General features: G+C 53.9%; 4 protein-coding genes across 4 annotated transcripts; 1 reads left to right on the top strand and 3 right to left on the bottom strand.

Annotated features, from left to right (window-relative positions):
* Positions 1 to 936: 936 nt before the first annotated feature.
* Positions 937 to 2426, bottom strand: LRP88_13132 (uncharacterized protein; the record flags this gene model as incomplete). The annotated part of the gene is made up of 4 exons (XM_083249511.1): positions 937 to 1091; positions 1145 to 1742; positions 1792 to 2016; positions 2124 to 2426. 4 exons carry the CDS (start codon positions 2424 to 2426, stop codon positions 937 to 939), a joined length of 1281 nt encoding a protein of 426 aa, XP_083093845.1.
* A 2160-nt stretch (positions 2427 to 4586) lies between these two features.
* LRP88_13133 (uncharacterized protein) lies at positions 4587 to 6278 on the bottom strand (the record flags this gene model as incomplete). Its single annotated transcript, XM_083249512.1, has 1 exon — positions 4587 to 6278. The coding sequence occupies one exon, from the start codon at positions 6276 to 6278 to the stop codon at positions 4587 to 4589; it is 1692 nt and encodes a 563-aa protein (XP_083093846.1).
* Positions 6279 to 7441: 1163 nt separating this feature from the next.
* Positions 7442 to 8092, top strand: LRP88_13134 (LAMTOR domain-containing protein; the record flags this gene model as incomplete). The annotated part of the gene is made up of 3 exons (XM_083249513.1): positions 7442 to 7495; positions 7591 to 7736; positions 7798 to 8092. The coding sequence occupies 3 exons, from the start codon at positions 7442 to 7444 to the stop codon at positions 8090 to 8092; spliced, it is 495 nt and encodes a 164-aa protein (XP_083093847.1).
* A 4436-nt stretch (positions 8093 to 12528) lies between these two features.
* Positions 12529 to 13203, bottom strand: LRP88_13135 (uncharacterized protein; the record flags this gene model as incomplete). The annotated part of the gene is made up of 2 exons (XM_083249514.1): positions 12529 to 12531; positions 12871 to 13203. 2 exons carry the CDS (start codon positions 13201 to 13203, stop codon positions 12529 to 12531), a joined length of 336 nt encoding a protein of 111 aa, XP_083093848.1.
* Positions 13204 to 18939: the final 5736 nt, after the last annotated feature.

Genomic DNA, 18939 nt, shown 5'->3' on the forward strand with positions numbered 1-18939 from the left:
AGGTGCATCAACAGAACACCAAATAGGGCCATGGCGATAGATCTAAGAGACCCATTTCGAGGAAAACGAGTATTACCATGGAAGGGGGGGCGTCAGGCGCATCACTCCCACACTGAGGAGGATGCCGACACCTCTGGCTCCGTCACATCTGTCGGCCCGGCTGATGTCTAATCGAACGGTAAGGATTTAGGCTTGATGTTAAGTAAAAAATGCCAGCCTGGAAATGTTCCTGTTACTCATAATTGGTGTGAATGGGAGCAGACGCTTGACACACCAACTCGACCAGACATCTACCAAGCACTAAAAGTTTACCTAAATCTCAGGGTTAGGATAGAAGAAACTATGAAGAGGTACTATGAAACTTTACCATTGCTTGGGTCGTTTTCTCCTAGCCTAAGATCAATGCTCTCATAAGATGAAGAACTGTTGATGAGGATTTACTAAGGACTGACCCCGGGAGTATGTCAAGTAGCTAGGTTGGTATGCGAAGGCGACAAACAAGGGGAGAATTGCCGGCGCCATCCTCGTCATGTAAGGGGGGTTCGTGCCTCTAATCCTGGCTTATATGTGAGTTTAGCCGATATCCGGCTGATCAAAAAGGGCATCAACTTGACGGTGCCGGCAAAAATGCGACTGGGGCATGATGCGACGGTGACTCCTCGAGTTTATGCCAGACTTAACTGATGGACATTGTCTTTGTGTCAAAACAAAGCTTGGTGCAAGATGTGGGTATTCTGTTTTCTCATCTATCAACATATGAAGTCCGCCAAAGTGAATGATGCTGTGTATCTCTATCGTGTATCTTGGCTCCCATCCTGAACGCCATCTGATGTAGTCTCGTTCTCAACCAACTTGCTCAATGAATTCTCGTGTATCATTTTAAAGAGACGCAAAAGGAAAATAGTCTGTGGCAAAGCGTCTTTGCCTTGTTGATTATCAGTCGTCTTCGGGCTTCCACAACATCGGGCTGGCGCAGATGTTGTCCCTCGCAAATGCCCTGTATCGGGCGAGGATGTCGGTTCGCTCCATGCCGCCGCGCTGGCTACCGAAGCTGTAGTGCGCAGCAATCCCCTTTCCATCAGCTACCGCATCTATGATAGTTGTTAGTAGACTGCCATCTTAATTGAGAGACACGAGAGCTCACGTCTTCCGAGTTGTCGCGGCATCGTGCACGAGAAGTGATTCTCATCATCCGACTCAATCGGCTTGGCGATGTTGATGTCCTTGCCCAACATAGCAATGAACTGAATGCCCATCCGCTCGTACTGAAAGTCCCATGTGTCGAACTTGTACTGAGACAAGCTGTTGTGTTCGAGGTTCTCGAGAAAACTGTAGTGCTCCTGCGCACCAATCTTCCATTCGGTCCAGCCGCGACCCATGGGATGATACTCGGTCGTCTCGATGGGAGTGTTGTCAAGGATGTGATCGCCCTGGTGCTTGACAGGGAGCCAACGATGCTGTTTATCGTCGGCGTCCCACTCATCCAACTTGAAATCGATCGGCCCTTTCCACCGTGGCAGGTTGGTGACTTGCCAGTCGTACTTCATCGAATCCTTGATGTCGAAAGACTTGGTCGCTCCCTCGTTGTTGACCTCAGGAAGGTAGGGTTTAACCGCGCCAAGATTCCAGTGAACCCAGCTGAGTAGTGGCTGGTTGACGACGTTGGCAGAGACGACGTAGTACTCGGGGTGTTCCATCTTTTTCTTGATTATGGAGGGGATGACGCTGTCTTCCATGAACACCTACAGTACCGTCAGCAAGACCTAGATGGAACACACCATGGCAACTCACGATATCGTCGTCAATCTTGACGTATAGAACATCATCCTCGACCCGGTCGTACGAGTTCCCGAACCCGCTTGTAAAGTTGTCCTCATCGGTCATCTCGATCTTCCATCTCTCGTAGCTTGGTTCACTCTTGAGCATCTTCGCCAGGAGCTTGAGGTCCTGTTCGTCTTGAGTTCGTTCCACGAAGATTACCCCGTTGAGCATACCCCCGTTCTTGACAAGATTCCGCTATAACCGTCAGCATCACGCTTCACCGGGCTCCCCGGAGTAGTGAAAGGCAATACCTTCAAATAGCAATCCAGGATAGAGACGGAATGCCGTCGACCGAAAAATACCATACCCATAACCTTCTTAATCTCCTTGGGTCGTTTCCAGTACGTCAACTGCCGCAGATGTTCATCGTCGGTCGTCCAAAAGAGCTTCTTTGTGTTGTTGGAGGCTTTGTCATGACCGAGTTTTGATGGTGTATGTGGCTCCAACGCAGGTAGATCGACCCCGACATACTCTCGCTGTCTCCAAAGCAGAGGTGCCACCATGATCATGAAGACAATGGCACATATCACAATGTGCCCTTGTATGCAGCTGAATATCCTGCTACCCACGCTCAGGGAGGACGCAGGAACTTGTGGTTTCTTCATCTTGGAAGGCTGAATGAGACAGATCTGGAAGTAACGAGTGGCCAAAAACACCAGAAGGCATGGGAATCGTCATCTCAAGTAGTCGAACGACGCCACAAGCATTCTGACGGATGTTCTTTGAGGCTTGAGGCCCAGTAAACTAGGTTTAGTGGTCTCGACCTTCAGATCCTTGGCATTTGCAAGGCACAGACAGAAATGGCCTGTCAATGAGGATCCCCACAGCCATTGACACTCGAGGGCTTGCCCGTGACGCCTTTGGCTAATGGTGATCGATCCCAGTCGACAGTCTTGTCCCAATGAGGACGGCAAACACAACGGATCAGGTCATCGCCTCGGGGAGTCCAGTACTCGCTGCCACATCCAGCATGGCTCCTCAATCTTGCTGACCTAGGACGACGAGCGGGTTTGAAGCGCGTCCGGCGTCAGGGGCTTTTCTCGTTCTGGCCTCGGGGAACAATAACAGGGTCTTGCCGGATCTGGCAACGGCGATTTCGTTCAGGGGAGCTCATTGAGCTTCACTCGGGAGTTTCCAAACAAGCTTAATTGAGGCATCGCATCAGTCCTGTTCCGTTTCATGGCGAAGATGTCATGTTGTGTGTGTTCGAAGACGATTCCATCCTTTTTGTCTGATTCTAACATCCACCCTTGCTCAATTTTGAGAGTTATCCCTCCAAATAGAAAAGAGAAACAAGTTGCCGAAACACATCGGCAGAAGGGATCCGGGCGGTAGTCAGCCAATCTGACTGAGACATGTCAGAGACATTCACACCCAATTCGGAAAAGAAGACTGATAGCTTGTCCCTGGTAACGGCGGGGCGCGACGGCGCTGGCTGGTGAAGGCGTCTTATTGCGCGAGACGGATACGTGAAAAGCCACGGGCTGGGAAGACAAAGGATCCGTTAAAGTCTCGAAGAGAGACTGAGGTCTGGAACCGCCGAGACAAACTTGAGCTCGATAACCTCCCGTATTTTACTCACACCGACCCGCTCCATCAAACGCGGTGAATGGGCACCGCACCTCGTGACAAGCACTTCCCCTTGCGCCAAAGCAAAGTCGTTGTGCCTTGCAGATGCTTCCAGCCAGTCAAGCTGTCCCTGTCGTCAGTGAGCTGCGACAAGCCAAGATCGGCCTTAAAGGGGCGCCGCCAACAAGCAAACACGGCTCTCGTATAACCCCCTCATTGGACCGAGACTGGGCCCACGAAGGCGATAGGCTTCGAGGAGCTCCTAGTGATCGATCATCCACTACCCGGCGATTTGACGGATCCAAAGCCTGGCCCGGCGGCCCCGGGCTGTCAGGGTGCTAGACAATGTCTCATAACCCGATTTGGTATTGATAGTTTGATCTCCATACCAGACGAACACATCTCACGAGAGGCACGCCAGGAACAAAGACACGTGGCTTAGGTGACAGGGTATCGCGGGTCATGGAGGTTTGATGATATGAGTTGTTGGTTGAGCTAGTGAGGAAGGTGTGACAAGGGTGTACTGTGTAAGACGGAACATCTGCTATCGCATACTGTGGTTTTGCAGACGGTCTTGGAGCCTTTTGTGATAAGCAACACTGTACAGACATTCTCCCTCCAGTTCCGCGGGAAGAACACCACCAGCTATTATTGAGCATCTTTTAAGCTATGATCGAAAAAGAGCATCTAGGCTTAATTAATTGAAATGGGAATCCTAAATTGATGTCTCTGAAAGTCATCAAGCCAACACCGAAAGTCGCACCATCATCAATGTAGGGTAAGCGACAAATGAGAGTGACCAACAGGCTAAATGAATATGAACCAACTTGAGGACTATGAAAAACTAGCAAGTAAATAGGGGTTGACGGTGAAATATAGAAGAACTATGAGTAGATGAATGATGAAAATTAGTCTGGAAGAAAACGTTGTCAGGCAGGGGGGGCTTACATTGGAGAAAACGTTGGCTGACCATTTGAACTCATGCTCGCAAACCACATCATGTATTCTCGTGTTCAAACAGAAAATTGATTGAAATATTGAATTGAATACTAAAGGAAACATGATTACTACATTAGGTACTCATTAGACTGTACAATGACTATTATCCGAGGCCATCTCCCGCATTAATCCTCCATTATACACATTCCCATCCTTTAGTTGTACAAAGGAAAACATGATTCATCATCAGAGAGTCTCTACCATTGGACAGAGACGGCAGAGCGACGCTTGTTTGAGCTCTCCAGATCGCGGTAGCCGAGGGTCTGCTTCGCAGTCTGGGTGGCGGTGGTGGTTGGCTCACCACCCACTGTCACGATCACAGTGTTGTAGACAGTTGCGATGCTGGTGGAGACGGCAGCCTCGTCGCAGTCAGTCTCTTCAGGGTCGTACACGCCGGCGTTGTCGTCGTCGCCGTGAGGTCGGACCTTGGTATAGTTGGGGGCGTCGATGGAGGTCTGGCTGCTGTTGCTACCTCGGGTGTTGGTGTAGGCAGGGTTCTCAGATTGACCCTTGCCGTTGTCGCTATACTGAGGCTTGTCGTCACCACCATAGTGAGTCTCGTCATCATCGCCGTTGTGACCCTTGTCATCTCCACCATAGCCAGTCTTGTCGTTCTCGTAGCCAGGGTGGCAGGGTTGACCGTCCTTCTTGCGCTCACAGGTAGAGTAGCCAGTCTTGGGGTCATAGACAATGACTTCAACCTCTGATCCACTTCCATAGGTGGCCGTCCGCGTAATGGTCTTGTAGCTGTTGCCCTTCACGGTAGCAGTCTCGTACTGGGCCGGAGCGGTCAGGGTGTAGGTGCAAGGAACCTCGACTACAGTGGTGACATAATCGCCATTCTCCTTGGTGATGGTGGTGATGGTAGGCTCGGGTGTGACGATCACGGTGTAGAGCTTGCCGCTCTCCTTGATGGTCTTGGTGACGACGCGCTCGATCGACTCCTTGACAGTGATGGTCTTGACAACCTTGTTCTTGTTGCCATCCTCCAGAGTCACTGTCTTGACGACCTTGTTCTCGTAGTCGGGAAGAGTCACTGTCTTCTCCTCACCGTCCTGCTCAGTGATGGTCTCAACAACCTTGTAGTCGCCAGTGACAGTCACGACCTCCTCCTTGCCATTTTTCTGGGTGATGGTCTTGACAACCTTGTTGTTGTTGCCGTAGCCGTAGTCGTGAGTGAATGTGAGAGTCTTGACCTCGCCATTCTGCTGAGTGATGGTCTTGGTGGCCTTGTTGTAGTTGAAATGCGTGAAAGTCAGGGTCTTGACCTCACCATCTTTGACAACGGTAACCGTTTGGGCGTTGTCGTAGTACTTCCCACCGTTGCCACCGACGACCTTGGTGACGACTCCTCCCTCGTAGCCGGGGTAGCCGGCACTGGGAGCAGGGTAGCCTTTGGTGACCGTGATTGTCTTCGCGCCGGGCGGGTAGTAGTTGCCATTGTCGTTGTTGTCAGGGTAGTCAGCGCCGTCAGGATAAACGTTGATCTTCTTGGTGACGATGTATTCCTCGCTCTCAGTCCGTGTCACAGTCACGGTCTTGCCAGGATGCGTGATGGTGATGGTCTCCTTGGGTGGGTCGAGGGTCTCTCCTTGGCTGATGTAGACAAACTTGGTGCGAGGCTCGTTGTACTGAGTGACCGTGACGGTTGTGTAAGACTCGCCAGGCTCTTGGACAGTGACGGTCCGATAAGAACCACCCTGAGGATCGGTGACAGTGATAGTCTTCTGAGGTCCAGCTGGCTCGGTGACGGTGACGGTATGGGAGCAGGCCTCTTCCGCTGGACAAGGCGGGCACTCCTCGACAGCTCCTCGTGGCTGCAGCCAGTCGAAGCGTGCTTGAGCCAAAGGCGCCAGGGCCAATACTGTCAAGGGAGCAAAGCGAACCATTTTGATGCGGTGTTCGAGGCTTTGATCAGGTGAATGTTGCGATTGATGGTAGGAAAGACTGGTCCAAGAGTGAGGGACTCAGAAAGAGAAGAGGAAGTGAGGATTGGATGATTGAGTTGGAGTGATGAGGATGATGAGGACAAACCAAAAAGCGAGAGGAGTCGAGCATACTTATAGCTATCGAGTTGCCTCCAAAAATTTCAACTTGAACCTAGGGTGATGAGGTTATCGGGTGAAGGAGAGCTCCTAAAAGACACAATATTGCCAAGTGTGGAGGCAATATCGACAGCAGAAGGCGACGACTGAGCGAGTTGGTCCATCGTGAAGAGACATTGGCAATAGAGAGGAGGAGAATTGATCGTGCCCTTGTAAAGGAGATTCAGGGTTGAGAAGAAGACCGCAAGAGACGTTGACAATAGGAGAGCACTATGTCGTGGGGATTTTGAGGGACAACAGCAGCAAGACACAATCAAGGCGCGGGACAGTGAAGGGCAGCAAGTTCCCCGTGAAGGGTCGTTCAAAAAGCACTAGCTCTTTGCGTAATGAGTTCAATTCCCTTCCAAGGGATCTTCAACAAAGACATTGTTGGTGTTCAGGGTGCCCTGGACGCCTTGGCAAGCAATAATGAGATCCCTTGTCAAGGGCGCGTGTTTGAAGCTGAATTCAACTTGAGGGAGTCAGGAGCACCAAGGGAGGGTGAACTGCGGTTGAGCCTGAGGCATCATGGTGTGGATCTTGATCTTCAATCAACGTGCCCACCATGTCGATAAAGCCCATAATGGCGCCCGATGCCGACGAATCGAAGATTGAAGCCCTTCTCTTGACCCAACGCCGTCGTTCGTTTGATGTTTGCTTTGTCCTTTCCCGTCCCAGCAGACTGGTAACATGGCGAACGGTCCGAAGTTTACCCGATGCCGCTCTGGTTCCTGTGGATGGGACCCACCAAGCAATCTCGTGAGGCAGGCGCGACAGCTTCAGACGACAAGAGCTCATCGCGAGGTCACGAGGTTTTTGCGACACAGGTGCAACCTCCTACGTTCATTTCTTGCTTGTTATTTTTTTTCGACACCTCACGATAATACACTGCCCACGGCGATATTGGACACGGACTCTTACTGGCCCGCGATTTGATATGCGAACCTTGGTCTCGCGACCACGTAACGATGGGAGCTTGCGCATCATGTTTGGGACGGCGTGATGGAGACGCCTACGACGAGGTGCGTGGCCTGCGAGATTCTGCGTCTTTTCCATGACTCTGGGTGATGGATAAGGCATCTAAAAGCCTGTCAGCTAACGCTTAACCCTGCTCCAGGAAGAGGAGAATCGCCTTCTTTACGATGACGCCAACGGCATGCAATACGGTAGTTTCGGCGACCAGTCCCTGAATGGCGAGAACGACACACTCGAAGCTCAACGAGAAAACGAGGCCCTTCAGCGAGTCGTGGCCAAGACATCAAAGTACGTTTGTGATGATGGAAGGAGGGGTGGAGGTTGTTGATGCTGACTGGGTCTTGCGCAGCAACATGGTGGACATCTTCGACATAGCACCACAAGATAACGCTCCCCGCGGAACGACGACGCCGTTTGCCTACGCCGGTCAAGGTGCCCGTCTCGCTCGATACCAACACCTCGTGTCAAAACTTAGCAACCAAGGCGAAAGCCCCGCCAACACGAATGGCGTCAAGGTCGATTGGATACCGGAAGACGAGACGATCGAGATGCAGAAGAACGGACCGGCCAGCATCAAGACCCTCGAGAGCGATGAAGGTCCTCTTGTCGGAACCTTTGCGGACGCTGCAGCGGCGATGCAGTAAAAATAATATTTCTCTTGGCCATCACATACAGTGATGCTCTGCCAGGAAACATAGAAGCCAGTGTCTGGATGCGGGGGGTCTGTCGGCAGCTGCGGCATGGATACACCTTTTCCATGCGAGACACAACTGACGATGCACGCCGTACCTTTATCTTCGAAACCTCCGATATCCCAGCCTTGTTGGGGGGCTGGCTTAGCCCGGAAACACCCATGCTGGCTGGTTGGAGATGACACCTTACCTTGAACATGCGGATAAGCCGTGACGACAACACAACGAAAAGAAACGACAAACTCTTTGACATTTCCTTACCAACCACCATTTCCTACCTACCTATCCAAGACTCTCGATTAATTCAACGCGGCACATCATTGGTCGCCATCAACGCAGCGCAACCCTCCAGTTCGGCAAACACAAACGGCTGTTGCATAAATCGCGGGCGGTGGTCTCACTTCGTTCATACGGACGGATGCATGGGGCCTTTCTTTTTTTTGCCTTTTTTTACTTTCTTGAAACTTTTCCTTCACTCTTTGTCTTTTGATTGATGTGGGCATGGAAGTGGACTTGTACAAACAGACACACCAATCGAATTTCACAGAATTTTTTCCAATTTTCTCTCTCGCCTGGGTGTTGAGCTGCTGCTGGGTCCAGGACCGACCAGGACCAGGCCCAGGCATGGAACCCTACATGGTCTAATCTCCAACCCTCGTCATCAGTTCGCACTATGCTCTATGGATGGATGGGCCTCTTGTCTTCGCAGCAGATTCTCACGCATGACGAGCACGAGCGGCGAGCTAGAGGCGGTGCCCAGCAGCCCACCTCGGAGGCGTGACTTTGTCGAGAAGCGACAGCACCCATTAAGCATCAGACACGTGCGCTCCCCTCGCACTGGCTCACCATGGCTTGAGGTGGCCCGGCAGTCAGTGGGGTGTGAAAGGGCGCTAGACCAGGGCATCGAGACGAGGAGGATGGCAGCCGTCGCTCTAGCTTGCCGTCGGCCCTCGTTTTAGATTGGTTTTCTCCGGCTTCGGCTCGCACCGTTGATGGGCGGCTTGCATGGGCTCCATCCACTGGGGAGCTTTGGATGGATCCCTTTCGTCGACCGTGAGCAAGATCCCGCCCACGTACCAAGCCTTCGGGAATCCTCTGGCAGAGCCCAGGGCCCTTCTAGCCCGCCACCACGGGGATGGGGACGCGGACGGGGACCATGGCCACCTATCCATGGGGCCACGGACGGGGGAATGGGGGGCGGGCTACCACTACCACGGACAAGCCGCTCCTTAGGACAGCCATCTGGGATGGATGAATGGCTGGAAGCCGCTGCCTCTGGGCGGTCGCCATGGGCCTTGCCCGTTCCCTCGGGTAGAGAGAGCCATGGTGTCGGGAACCGCCATGCCAACCATGCCATCTCGATGGAGGGACGGGGAGTGTCTTGCTTGCTTGCGCCTGCTCACGCACCCACGGCGAGATGGGCCCCTGGACCCCGTCGACGGGAGGCTGGGCCCGTCCGAGACAGGGCTCAGGTTTGGGTTTTTTTTTCTTCGACTTCGGCCAGGGGCCGTCGTCGAGAGGCTCCCGATACTACCTACCTACGGCTAGGAGAAAGTTGCCAGCAAGGAACAGAACGGGCACTAGATGCGCGCCTCGGGGCGGACGAGCAGGGGACCACTCTGAAGAGGCCACGGAGAGAAAGATTGACGGCGGCGGTCAAAATTCGTGCTCGGTCAACCAGGCCTGCTTTGGTTTAACGTCTAGTCGTCGTCGAGTATCGTCAACAGAACTCACTCACTGGCTCTTTGTCTACCAACCAACGACCTTGATCAACCCCGTCGCGTGTAGTTGCCCATCCCCCAGCCTCTTCTCGAACACTTCGATGGAGACCCAAACCCTGTCCCGTCCAATCCTGCAGTCTGCAATCGCCCAGCACCGAAATGGCTGCTGCCCAGGATCTTCAAGCCAGCCAGCAAGCAGCCTGCTTTCTGTGAGCCCTGACGGCGGACCTGTTCCCCACCTCTCACCCTCATAGTCCTGGGCCGCCGCACACCTGACTTTCTTACTGCTGCTGTTCGCTCTGCCTGAGAGTGTGCGCTACGTAGGTACGCAGTATGGAGCTTACTAGCAGGTAGGTAGGTGCTGCTGCTGCTGCTGCTGCTGCATCATGCTGGGCCAAGCAAGCTTCCCCTCCCCACGCCCCTCGCTGCTTGCTCCGTCTTGCTTGCTTGCGTACAGTACGTACAGCATGACCGCACCGCAGGGGAGATTGAGGGCCACAGCCCGGGGGTGCCCTATTGTGGTCAAGGCCACAACGGTGCGTTCTGCTGTGCTACACTCTGCTTTCTCTCTCTTTCTCTGGGGAGATGATGCTGTGCTGCAATCGGCAACTCTGCCCTTTGGGCATGCGACTCAAAAGAGTAGAGAGGTCCGGCGTACAACAACATGACACGACTCGACGACTCTCGATCTTGCTTCACCCCGTCGCCTCCCGACTCCACGATCGTCGACTCCAGCTCCCACTCTGTCCCCGCTCCCGATCTCTACGATACCTGGTGTCTCTCTGCTAATCGCCGCCTTATTACTGCCCGTCGATTCCAGTTCTTGCTTTCGTACCCTCGTCCCGAGCCTCGATATCAGACATTATGGTCCACCACGATGAAGCACCACCCACCCACACACCCCCAGACCGACACTCACATTCAACGACGCCCAGACACAAGCAGATCGACTGAGGATATGGGGGGCGGCCCAGCGTCCACTGCCTGGCCTGGCATTGTGCTTCCGCACCTGCATCGTCGCACGCCTCTCCTCCCCTCATTCGTCAGCCAAGGGCTTGCCTTGGGCTAGGAAGAAGCCCCTCCCTCCTTGGAAAGCCCCGATAAGCCAGGGCATGTGTGCATGCCATCTTTTTTTGTGTGTCGAAATGAGGTTACGCTGCATAATAGACAGGCGGGAAATGGTGCTTTTCCCCAAGGTTCAGGGCCCTGCGCAACCTGAGGGAAAAAAGACACGACAGGTTCACAGTCAGTCGTTCCAAGTTGGCCGTCTTCCTATTCGATGTGTGCCTTGGAAGCATATCCCGACTGCATGCCATCTTGACCTTGTTCCTCTTGCTTTGCTTTGCTTTGCTTTGCCTGTCGTGTTCCCTACCTCGGCTGGATGGTTGTCTCTTGTCTCCTCATTTATGTTCGGAAACTGTTCCCATTTCGCAGATTTTGATGCTTGTCTATTCTTCCCTTCCCCTCCCCCTCACTCGTGATGCTTGCTTGCTTGCTTCCTTGCTTGCTTCCTTGCTTGCTTCCTTGCTTGCTTCCTTGCTTGTGACCCCCCGGCCAAACAAGGACCCGCCGTCATGATGGGCGCGCCGGCGCCTTGTTGTTTCCCGATCATCAGCAAAGACACCGAGTGAGAGGCCCTATTCAGGCCCCGTCTTCCTTCCTTCATTCTTCCTTTCCCTCATCTTCGAGGCCCACACACCCCCTGCCCATGCACAAGCACGGCACTGCCACCCTCCATCATCTGCATCTTCCACGATTCGGGGCTCGGGCTTAGGGCAGGGGGGTAGGTAGCCGAACTGAACAAAACAGACTTTTTAATGATGATCCTCCTCACGTCTTTGGAGGTTTGTGTGTGTTTTCTTTTTTTCTCTTTTTTTCTGGTTTATTCTGAGAGAGAATAGAATAAGTTAAAAAAGGGGTTGGCGGAAGTGTAGCAACATCCTTGCCTATGGAAGAAACAACACACACTTTGAAAGATAACCTATTCCTCCTCGTCCTTCCTCCGCCCATCTCTGCTCTGCTCTGCACATACCCATGGATATAGTTGAGCAACGTAACCCAGGTTTCCGCCTTGGGGGGGACCCATCCCACAAAAAAATGCCCGTTCCCGTCCTTGTTTCTTTGCCTTGCCTTGCCTTGCTCTCTGGACAATCCTCTCTTTCTGGGTCTTGTCTACCTGGACCCTCCCTCATAATAGTCGTGAAACAAAATAAAAAGTCCGCCGCCAGAATGTTAGAAGAAAAGAAAAGAAAGAAAACTAAATGTAGAAAGGAAATGATGGATTCGTCAGATGGACCGAGAGGGGAAGAGGGGGGATAAAAAAGAGAGAAAAAATCGCCCACGTCGTCTGTCTTGTCATGTCCACGTAGCAGCCAGTTCCCACCGCCTTTATCCTCTTGGTTCTTTTTTCCCCTTGTCGATCCCCCCTTCTTGTACAACTCTCTTTTGGTGCTTCTGGGGTTCATGTTCATCATGGTATTGCCTCTTGCTTTGCGACCCATGCGCTCCGTGACTCGGAAAACGTCCGTTGCGTGCTGTGAGCCGCCGCTGCTCCAACCAAAGCAAAGCAAACCTAACCTGTCCGGCCTCTTCACCTGCTTTTCGGTATCGTCCGTCCGTCGTCGTCTCTGAGAATTACTGATTCGTTCGGTCCGTTTTAGAGTCTCGTTACTGCAATTCATGGTTAGCCAGTCAGCCCTCTCTGGTTTCGTTTCTCGATCCTCTCTCGTCCAAGCCCACGCCCACGCTCAATGTCCACGCCCACACCAAGTCTACAGTATGCATGCAACACATCCATTACCACCGCACGCACACGCCCCTCACACCCCTTTTTTGCCTTCCCGTCCCTCTTTTTTTTCTTCTTTTGTTTTCGTCTCTTTTTCCCCTCTACCTTTTCCTCTTCTTTGCTGGCTTTCCCGTCCGTCTCTCACTTGTCTTGCCCTCCTGGGGGACCTCTTCCTTGCTCAAGCAGGACAAAAAGGTGAGGAAATGAACATGTTTCATACGTACCTGGCCCAGAGATTGTAGCCTGTGATCGTGCTCCTCTCTCATCCGATAGATCTGGCCCATCACATCATGCATCTCGCCGCACGTCCGCTCAATGGTGGCACTTCGGTTGCCCTCGCGCTGCCAGCGCTGGACGTCCCGGTACATCTTGTCGTACCGGCGCTGCTTCTTCTCCGTGTCGTGACAGAGCTTACACACATCGGGCTCCGTCTTGGTCTCGTAGACGAGCTTGAGACCGCACGTCTCGCCCATCCGGTACTCCTTGTTGCACTGCTGTCGGAAATGGCCCCAGCGCCAGTAGCCGCATGCCCAGCGGGTTTGCTCAAAGTAGCACATGGTTGCTGACTGGTTGGGTATCGACGGGTGTGCCCGGTGGCGATTTGTCGGGATGGGGGAAGCAGGATAGCGAGCTGCAACTGGTCCCAAGAGGAGGAAGCGGAGGAGTAGGAGGAGGAGGAGGACCGGCAGTAGCGAGCGAACTGGCCGAGGGTGGACAGTCGAGTTGCAAGACAGGACGGGAGGCGAAGCCGTGGTCGATTCGAGTCAAGTCCCGAGTAAAAGTCGAACCGTATCGAGTCGAGTCGAGCCGAGTCCAATGACGATCGAGCCTTGGGAGGACGATGAAAGAGTCAAGTTCTTCTCTGTCAAGAGAAATCCTAGAAGCAGTAGGTTAGCCACCGACGTCTCTCCGGTCTTTCTTTCTTTTCTATTTCTCTCTCTCCCTCGTCGCCTTCTTTCCAAGTCGTCCCATCCCCTCAGCTTCCTATTCTTATTCTGTTTCTCTGCATCCCTCTCTCCCCAGCTTAGACCATCTTGCCCTTTCATGTCTCACTTCCCGGGATCATCCCATCCACCCCGAGCCTCTTATTAGAGGTCAAGACATCTGCAATACAAGACCGTACCCCGGTAAGGACAAGAGAGAGGGGCGTGAGGGGTATGGGGTGAGGTTGGTGATGATCAGGCATGACCCTGAGCCGGCGAGGCCGTGTGTTCTTTGACTTACCTGCAAGCGATACAATGGCGCAGACAAAGTTGCGGTCAAGTTGAGAAGCAGGTTCCGAGACTCTGAGAGGCCCAGCACGACTAGTTCCTCACGTAACGTATTGCTAGTTGGCGAAGCACCCTATCGTTCCAAAAGAGCGTTGGCCTGGAACCAGGCTGTTGCTGAGGGTCGCGTGAGGGTTTGTTTGTGTTGCTTGTATGCGTTCAAACGACAAATATGGAGTTTGAACTGATGTGTTTGCACCCAATGTCGTTGGTACTTGTTGCAATCGTGTCGTAGACTTGCTTCGCCCTGATGATGGTACACAGAGAGCAGTCTCAAAGAAGGGAGTAGTCTGTCGTGACAACTGCAAGTCTTGGTCGCCAGGTAGTCTGTATTCCCTTGCCGATGCGATCCAGTTGTGGTCTTGATCTGGGGAGAGATGAAGATGGGGTGTCTGTCCCTGGACCATGGGACGCCGTAGCTATCTTATACTTGTTCGACCTAGGAACCTCTCGGTGTATTCGATCGTCGTGCTGTATATGCCATCCCACATCCACAAGTGGGACTCCCGCACAACCAACAAGCAATCGCCTTTTTTCCCTCCCCTAGACACGACTCGGGCCAACTAGAGGCCATCCATCATCGTGCTTCTGCTTGTGCTTCTGCTTGTGCTGCTGCTGCTGCTGCTGCTTCTGCTGCTGTTGTTCCTGCGGGATAAAAGAGGGCTTGCTTGGTTGCGTCGATTGGGTACCCGTACTTGATGCCCCATATGGCCGTCCCTCCCCATCGCATCACCATCCTCCACCAAAAAAGGCCTTACACACCCCCTCCCCCCCAGCCCAGCTCAGCCATCCGCTTGGTACTCCATCTTTTTCCTCATGCCGCTGCCATGCGACATACCCCGACTATCCGAGGGGTCTAGTCTCGAATTGCTTCGTTCCTGGGGCCTGGTGTGGCGCCGCAGCAACCTCAAAAGAGTGCAGGTGTATTTCTCACAAGTCCCTGCAGCATGGCCATTGATTGACCTCGGACCTGCCCAACAACCACTCTCTTGTAGCTTGTTGTCTCCGCATATGTTGTTTCCCTCTTTGGGAACTCTGACCTCAAGCCTCGTTTCTCCTTGGCTTGTTTTGTTGCTACCTCTCTCGTCAACGTCACCAGCGTCCGTCAACCTGATCTAGAAGGAGGAGGGGCCTTGACCTAGTCAGACCCAGTCTCTGTCCTAGTAGCATGGCAGAAGAGGCCCGGTGGTCGCTTGCCACGTTGATCATGGCTCGAGATACGACACACACCCCCCTAGCAGTATCAGCAACGACAGCAACAGCAGCAGGGGAGAGGGACGGGGCATCCCCACACCGCGAGATGCCACTGCAGTAGTTGTGTGTACAGCACTTCACGGTAATGCTAGAGCTGCAGAAGAGAACAAGGAAACCAGGGCTGACGAAGGGGACAAACAAACTTGGACAAACCCGCGGGGGCGTGTGTATGTGAGCAAGTGAGTATTTGTGTATGCGTGTGCGTCTTCCCTTGCTGTGCTCCCGGTCGCCTCCCCGTCAGCCTCTGTTGTCGTTCCCATACCTAACGTACGTACCTGGCAAGCAGATATCTTTTTGCGCCATCTCCCTCGCAGGACCTCAAACACAGTCACTAAGAAGCTGATTCTGTCCTTCTGCGTCTCCTTTCCCCGAATCTATTGCTGCTTGCTGTTTGCTGCTTGGGCATTCCTCCGCCCACTCCCCTCAACGGCTCCTGTTCTGTCAACATTCCACACTTCTTCCATAACGCGTCTCTGGCCACCCAGTCTTGGGACTGCCGGTCACATATACGGCCATGTTATTGCCAGGGAGCCCTGTGTCTTTCCCGCTGCGGGCCTGGCCTCGGCCGCGTCGTCTCCAGGACTTGTCCCAGTCGAGCCTACATAAGGGGGTGTCTCGATCTGCGGCCGCGGTGGGGCCTCATGGTTCGTCCCGAGGGCGGACAAGTGTCAGGGAACAAGGGATCCTGACCGCTTGCAATCTCGACGGTTGTCGATTTCGGTGAAAACCAGGGCTCTGGTTCGCTGCTTTGCTCCTCCTCCGTGCGTCAAGGCCTCACGGGCTCGGCGGGCTCGAGCTTGATGCCAACGGCGCCCTCAACGGAGCACATCGACAGAGTGGCTGCAGTTCATGCTCTGCCATTTGACTCGCTTTTTCCTTGTCTACAGCACATCACGGCACAGATCCTGCTTTCTACGGCACCATGCCGTGCCGCTTCTACGACGAGCCATGTCTTCAATGCTGTCGGCTTCCCGGTTCGGGTTGAGGCAGCCATCTCTCGTCCGAGCTCTCGTGCATCTTGTCTCGCCGACTCTGACGGATCGAGGCCGGGAGAAAACTTTCAAAGTATCTTGCCACTGGGGGCTGAAAGCTGCCTCCAGACGAGGTCGTCCCCTCTCTCCTATGCCCCCTCGCCTTGCCATCCCTGCCAGCCGTTTTCTGTCTGACAAGACCTCATCGTCCTGTCTCGGTCGATTGCTTCCGCTGTTGCCCAACATCCACCATCTCGGATATTGCACCGTCACAGTCGCTTGGGCATGCGGCTTGCTTCTGTTGCTGGCAACACCAACGGCCTAGCCTTCCCGGTGGATGCCAGCGCACTCAATCACCACCAGGGGTAGATGAGAACGTCCAGGAGGAGGTTAAGCCTCCTCATCACCTGCCCCTGATGAAAAGGCAACTATCCTTTGCCGGACTTTTCTCCAAAGTGTTCATGCATTAGCGTCGACTTCTCTCAGCCCGACAGATTCTCTTGGCGGCCAGGCGGCCGGACAGAAGCACCAAGGGCTTGAGCTGAGAAAAGTAACTCAGCCGGCCTAGACTTGCATCTCGCTGCAAGGCTTTGCTGCGGCAGCAACAGATAAGAATAGGGAGTTTGCATGGTTTTCGTGCATGGCTGCCGACTCACATGAATCAACCAAAGTTCCGTCTCGCCACTGAGCCGTTGGTCATTCCAGGGGGGAGGGGGGCCTTTGTCGAACACCATTGTCCACGGTTCAAAAGCAATTCCAGCACCATGCTGGGCTGCGCCAGGCACACGGAATGCACAACGTGGCAGGCCCCCTCTGGCTATCACTGCAGCCCGGCCATTGCATATCATCATTGCCTCAGAAGGTAGAGCACCGTGCGGCTTCGCTGCTCCATGGGTCCTGCTGCAACTCTCCTGCCGTTGATATACTCCAACCATCCCCTACCGCCTCACTTCAGAGTGGTTCCCCCCCGAATATCTGCCTAAGCATGATGTACGCCTCGTCTCAAGGCAACAATGGTTGAGTGACCATGCAAAGCGAGCATAGTATCACATCAAAGCCGTCGAATACGCCGTGAGCTTCCCTTTGGGGGCCGTTCAAGCCGCCGAGGCCTTGAACAAATCAATCTCTGGATGTCAGTGTCAATGATCGAAAGGTGAACCCGGTCTCATACTCGCACGATGTCGGGTGCAGCCGTCGTCACTGCCCGCCAGCATAAGCGGGCCTCCTCTCCGCAGGGCATTGATGGGGAATAGCCATCATGGCTGTATTCTCATCCGGGTCTGCGTACTTGGTCATGACGCCTCGAGATCTCCAAGTGACTTGTCACGATCTCAGTTCGCCGCAGCTGTACGCTAGGCGGGGAAACAGACTTTTCAATGTCGCAATGATGAGCTCTATCGCCCTCAAGTCCACCACCAATGGCAAGGGGGTTCACCTGATCTGGTAGTGAGTACGGGTAGCAGCAACCACTGCCATCGGCAGGCAGCTCCAGACACCCCGAACATGGGACATGGCTGCGACAAAGGGTCGTTCACGGGGAAACGTGACGAAGCTTCCGGGAGCTGCTGAGTTGTCCTTCTGCTTCGGGAAAGGCCTGCGTCTCGGGCAATTCAAGTCGTCCGTGATGACTTCACAGCCCGCATGAGATCACGAGAGTGAGAGGGCGGGGCGAGGGTAACAGAGTATTGAGAAACCGATTCTCGCCCTCAACGCGTTGGGCATTGTTGGGCTCGGCGGGGATACATGTCTGATTCTCGACTCCGGTGGCTGGGTTATGCCAAAGAGTGTGCCCTCGCGCATGTATATTGGGTGTGGGTGACTGACTGTGCGTGTGTGGGTGGGTGGATGCACTGACTGAGGCACAAACTGTAAGCTTCAGCTAAGGGAGGGTTCACAACTGCTCATCATCCGGAACAGGCAAGGCAGAGAAAGGAAGGGCGGCCAACTCGGAGACCTGAGACTATCATGGTGGCCATGAACCAAGTCGAGCATCCAGCCGGCCTTTGCAGGCACACAGGCCGTCAATTGATCACCAAGGACTTTGCCTTGATCCACATTCCCTGCTGGCTCAGCCTGGAAGATCACAACGGCCCGGTTTAGCGGCCGGGCCGGCCCGCTTTTGGGTATTCATTCCAAGATTCGAATTTGAGGTTGGCTCTGACTGAGAGGACTGACAAAGGGCCGACACCTCGAACCAGACGCAGCTTCAGGGGCAAGGTACAAACGGTAGCCGCGGTCCTTGCCGATCATTGTCGAGGGAAAACACGCCGTTGGGGGCTCGGGAAGCAACAGCGCGGCTCAATTGCAACGACATGGCGCCAGGTCAGGTCTTGCAACCATGTGCGTACATGACGAAGCACGTACAGGCCGTTGCGGCGCAGAGGCTGCGCTACGGCCAGATGGAGATAGGCCAGAAAAATTCCGCAATCCGAAATCGCCCAATGAGCCTCGGACCCCAGCATCGACCAAGTTTGGCAGGCTCGAAATCGAACCGAACGCCTGGGTTGCTGCAAATCATGTGTCTGGAAAACGCTGCATGGAGCCTGTTCGCAAGAAACGGGGCGGGAGTGTCCGATCGTACCTGGGGCCAATGGAGAAATCAGATCTCTTTTCCGAGCCTACGAGAAACTGGGGATTGACAATTGGTCACAGTCAAGTCTCTCAAGCTCAGAACCCCCTTTGCTAAACCTTGAAGCGCGCGGTCGGGACAGGCGAAGTCGACGGCGCCATCAGGCGCAACGTCGCTTGGCCCACTTCCAGCTCTAGCTTCATTACGTAGCTCCAGACAGTCTCCGTTCCC

Source organism: Fusarium phalaenopsidis (assembly GCF_050370095.1).
Source record: "Fusarium phalaenopsidis strain FUZ10S chromosome Unknown contig_32332, whole genome shotgun sequence".
Lineage (NCBI taxonomy): Eukaryota > Fungi > Ascomycota > Sordariomycetes > Hypocreales > Nectriaceae > Fusarium > Fusarium phalaenopsidis.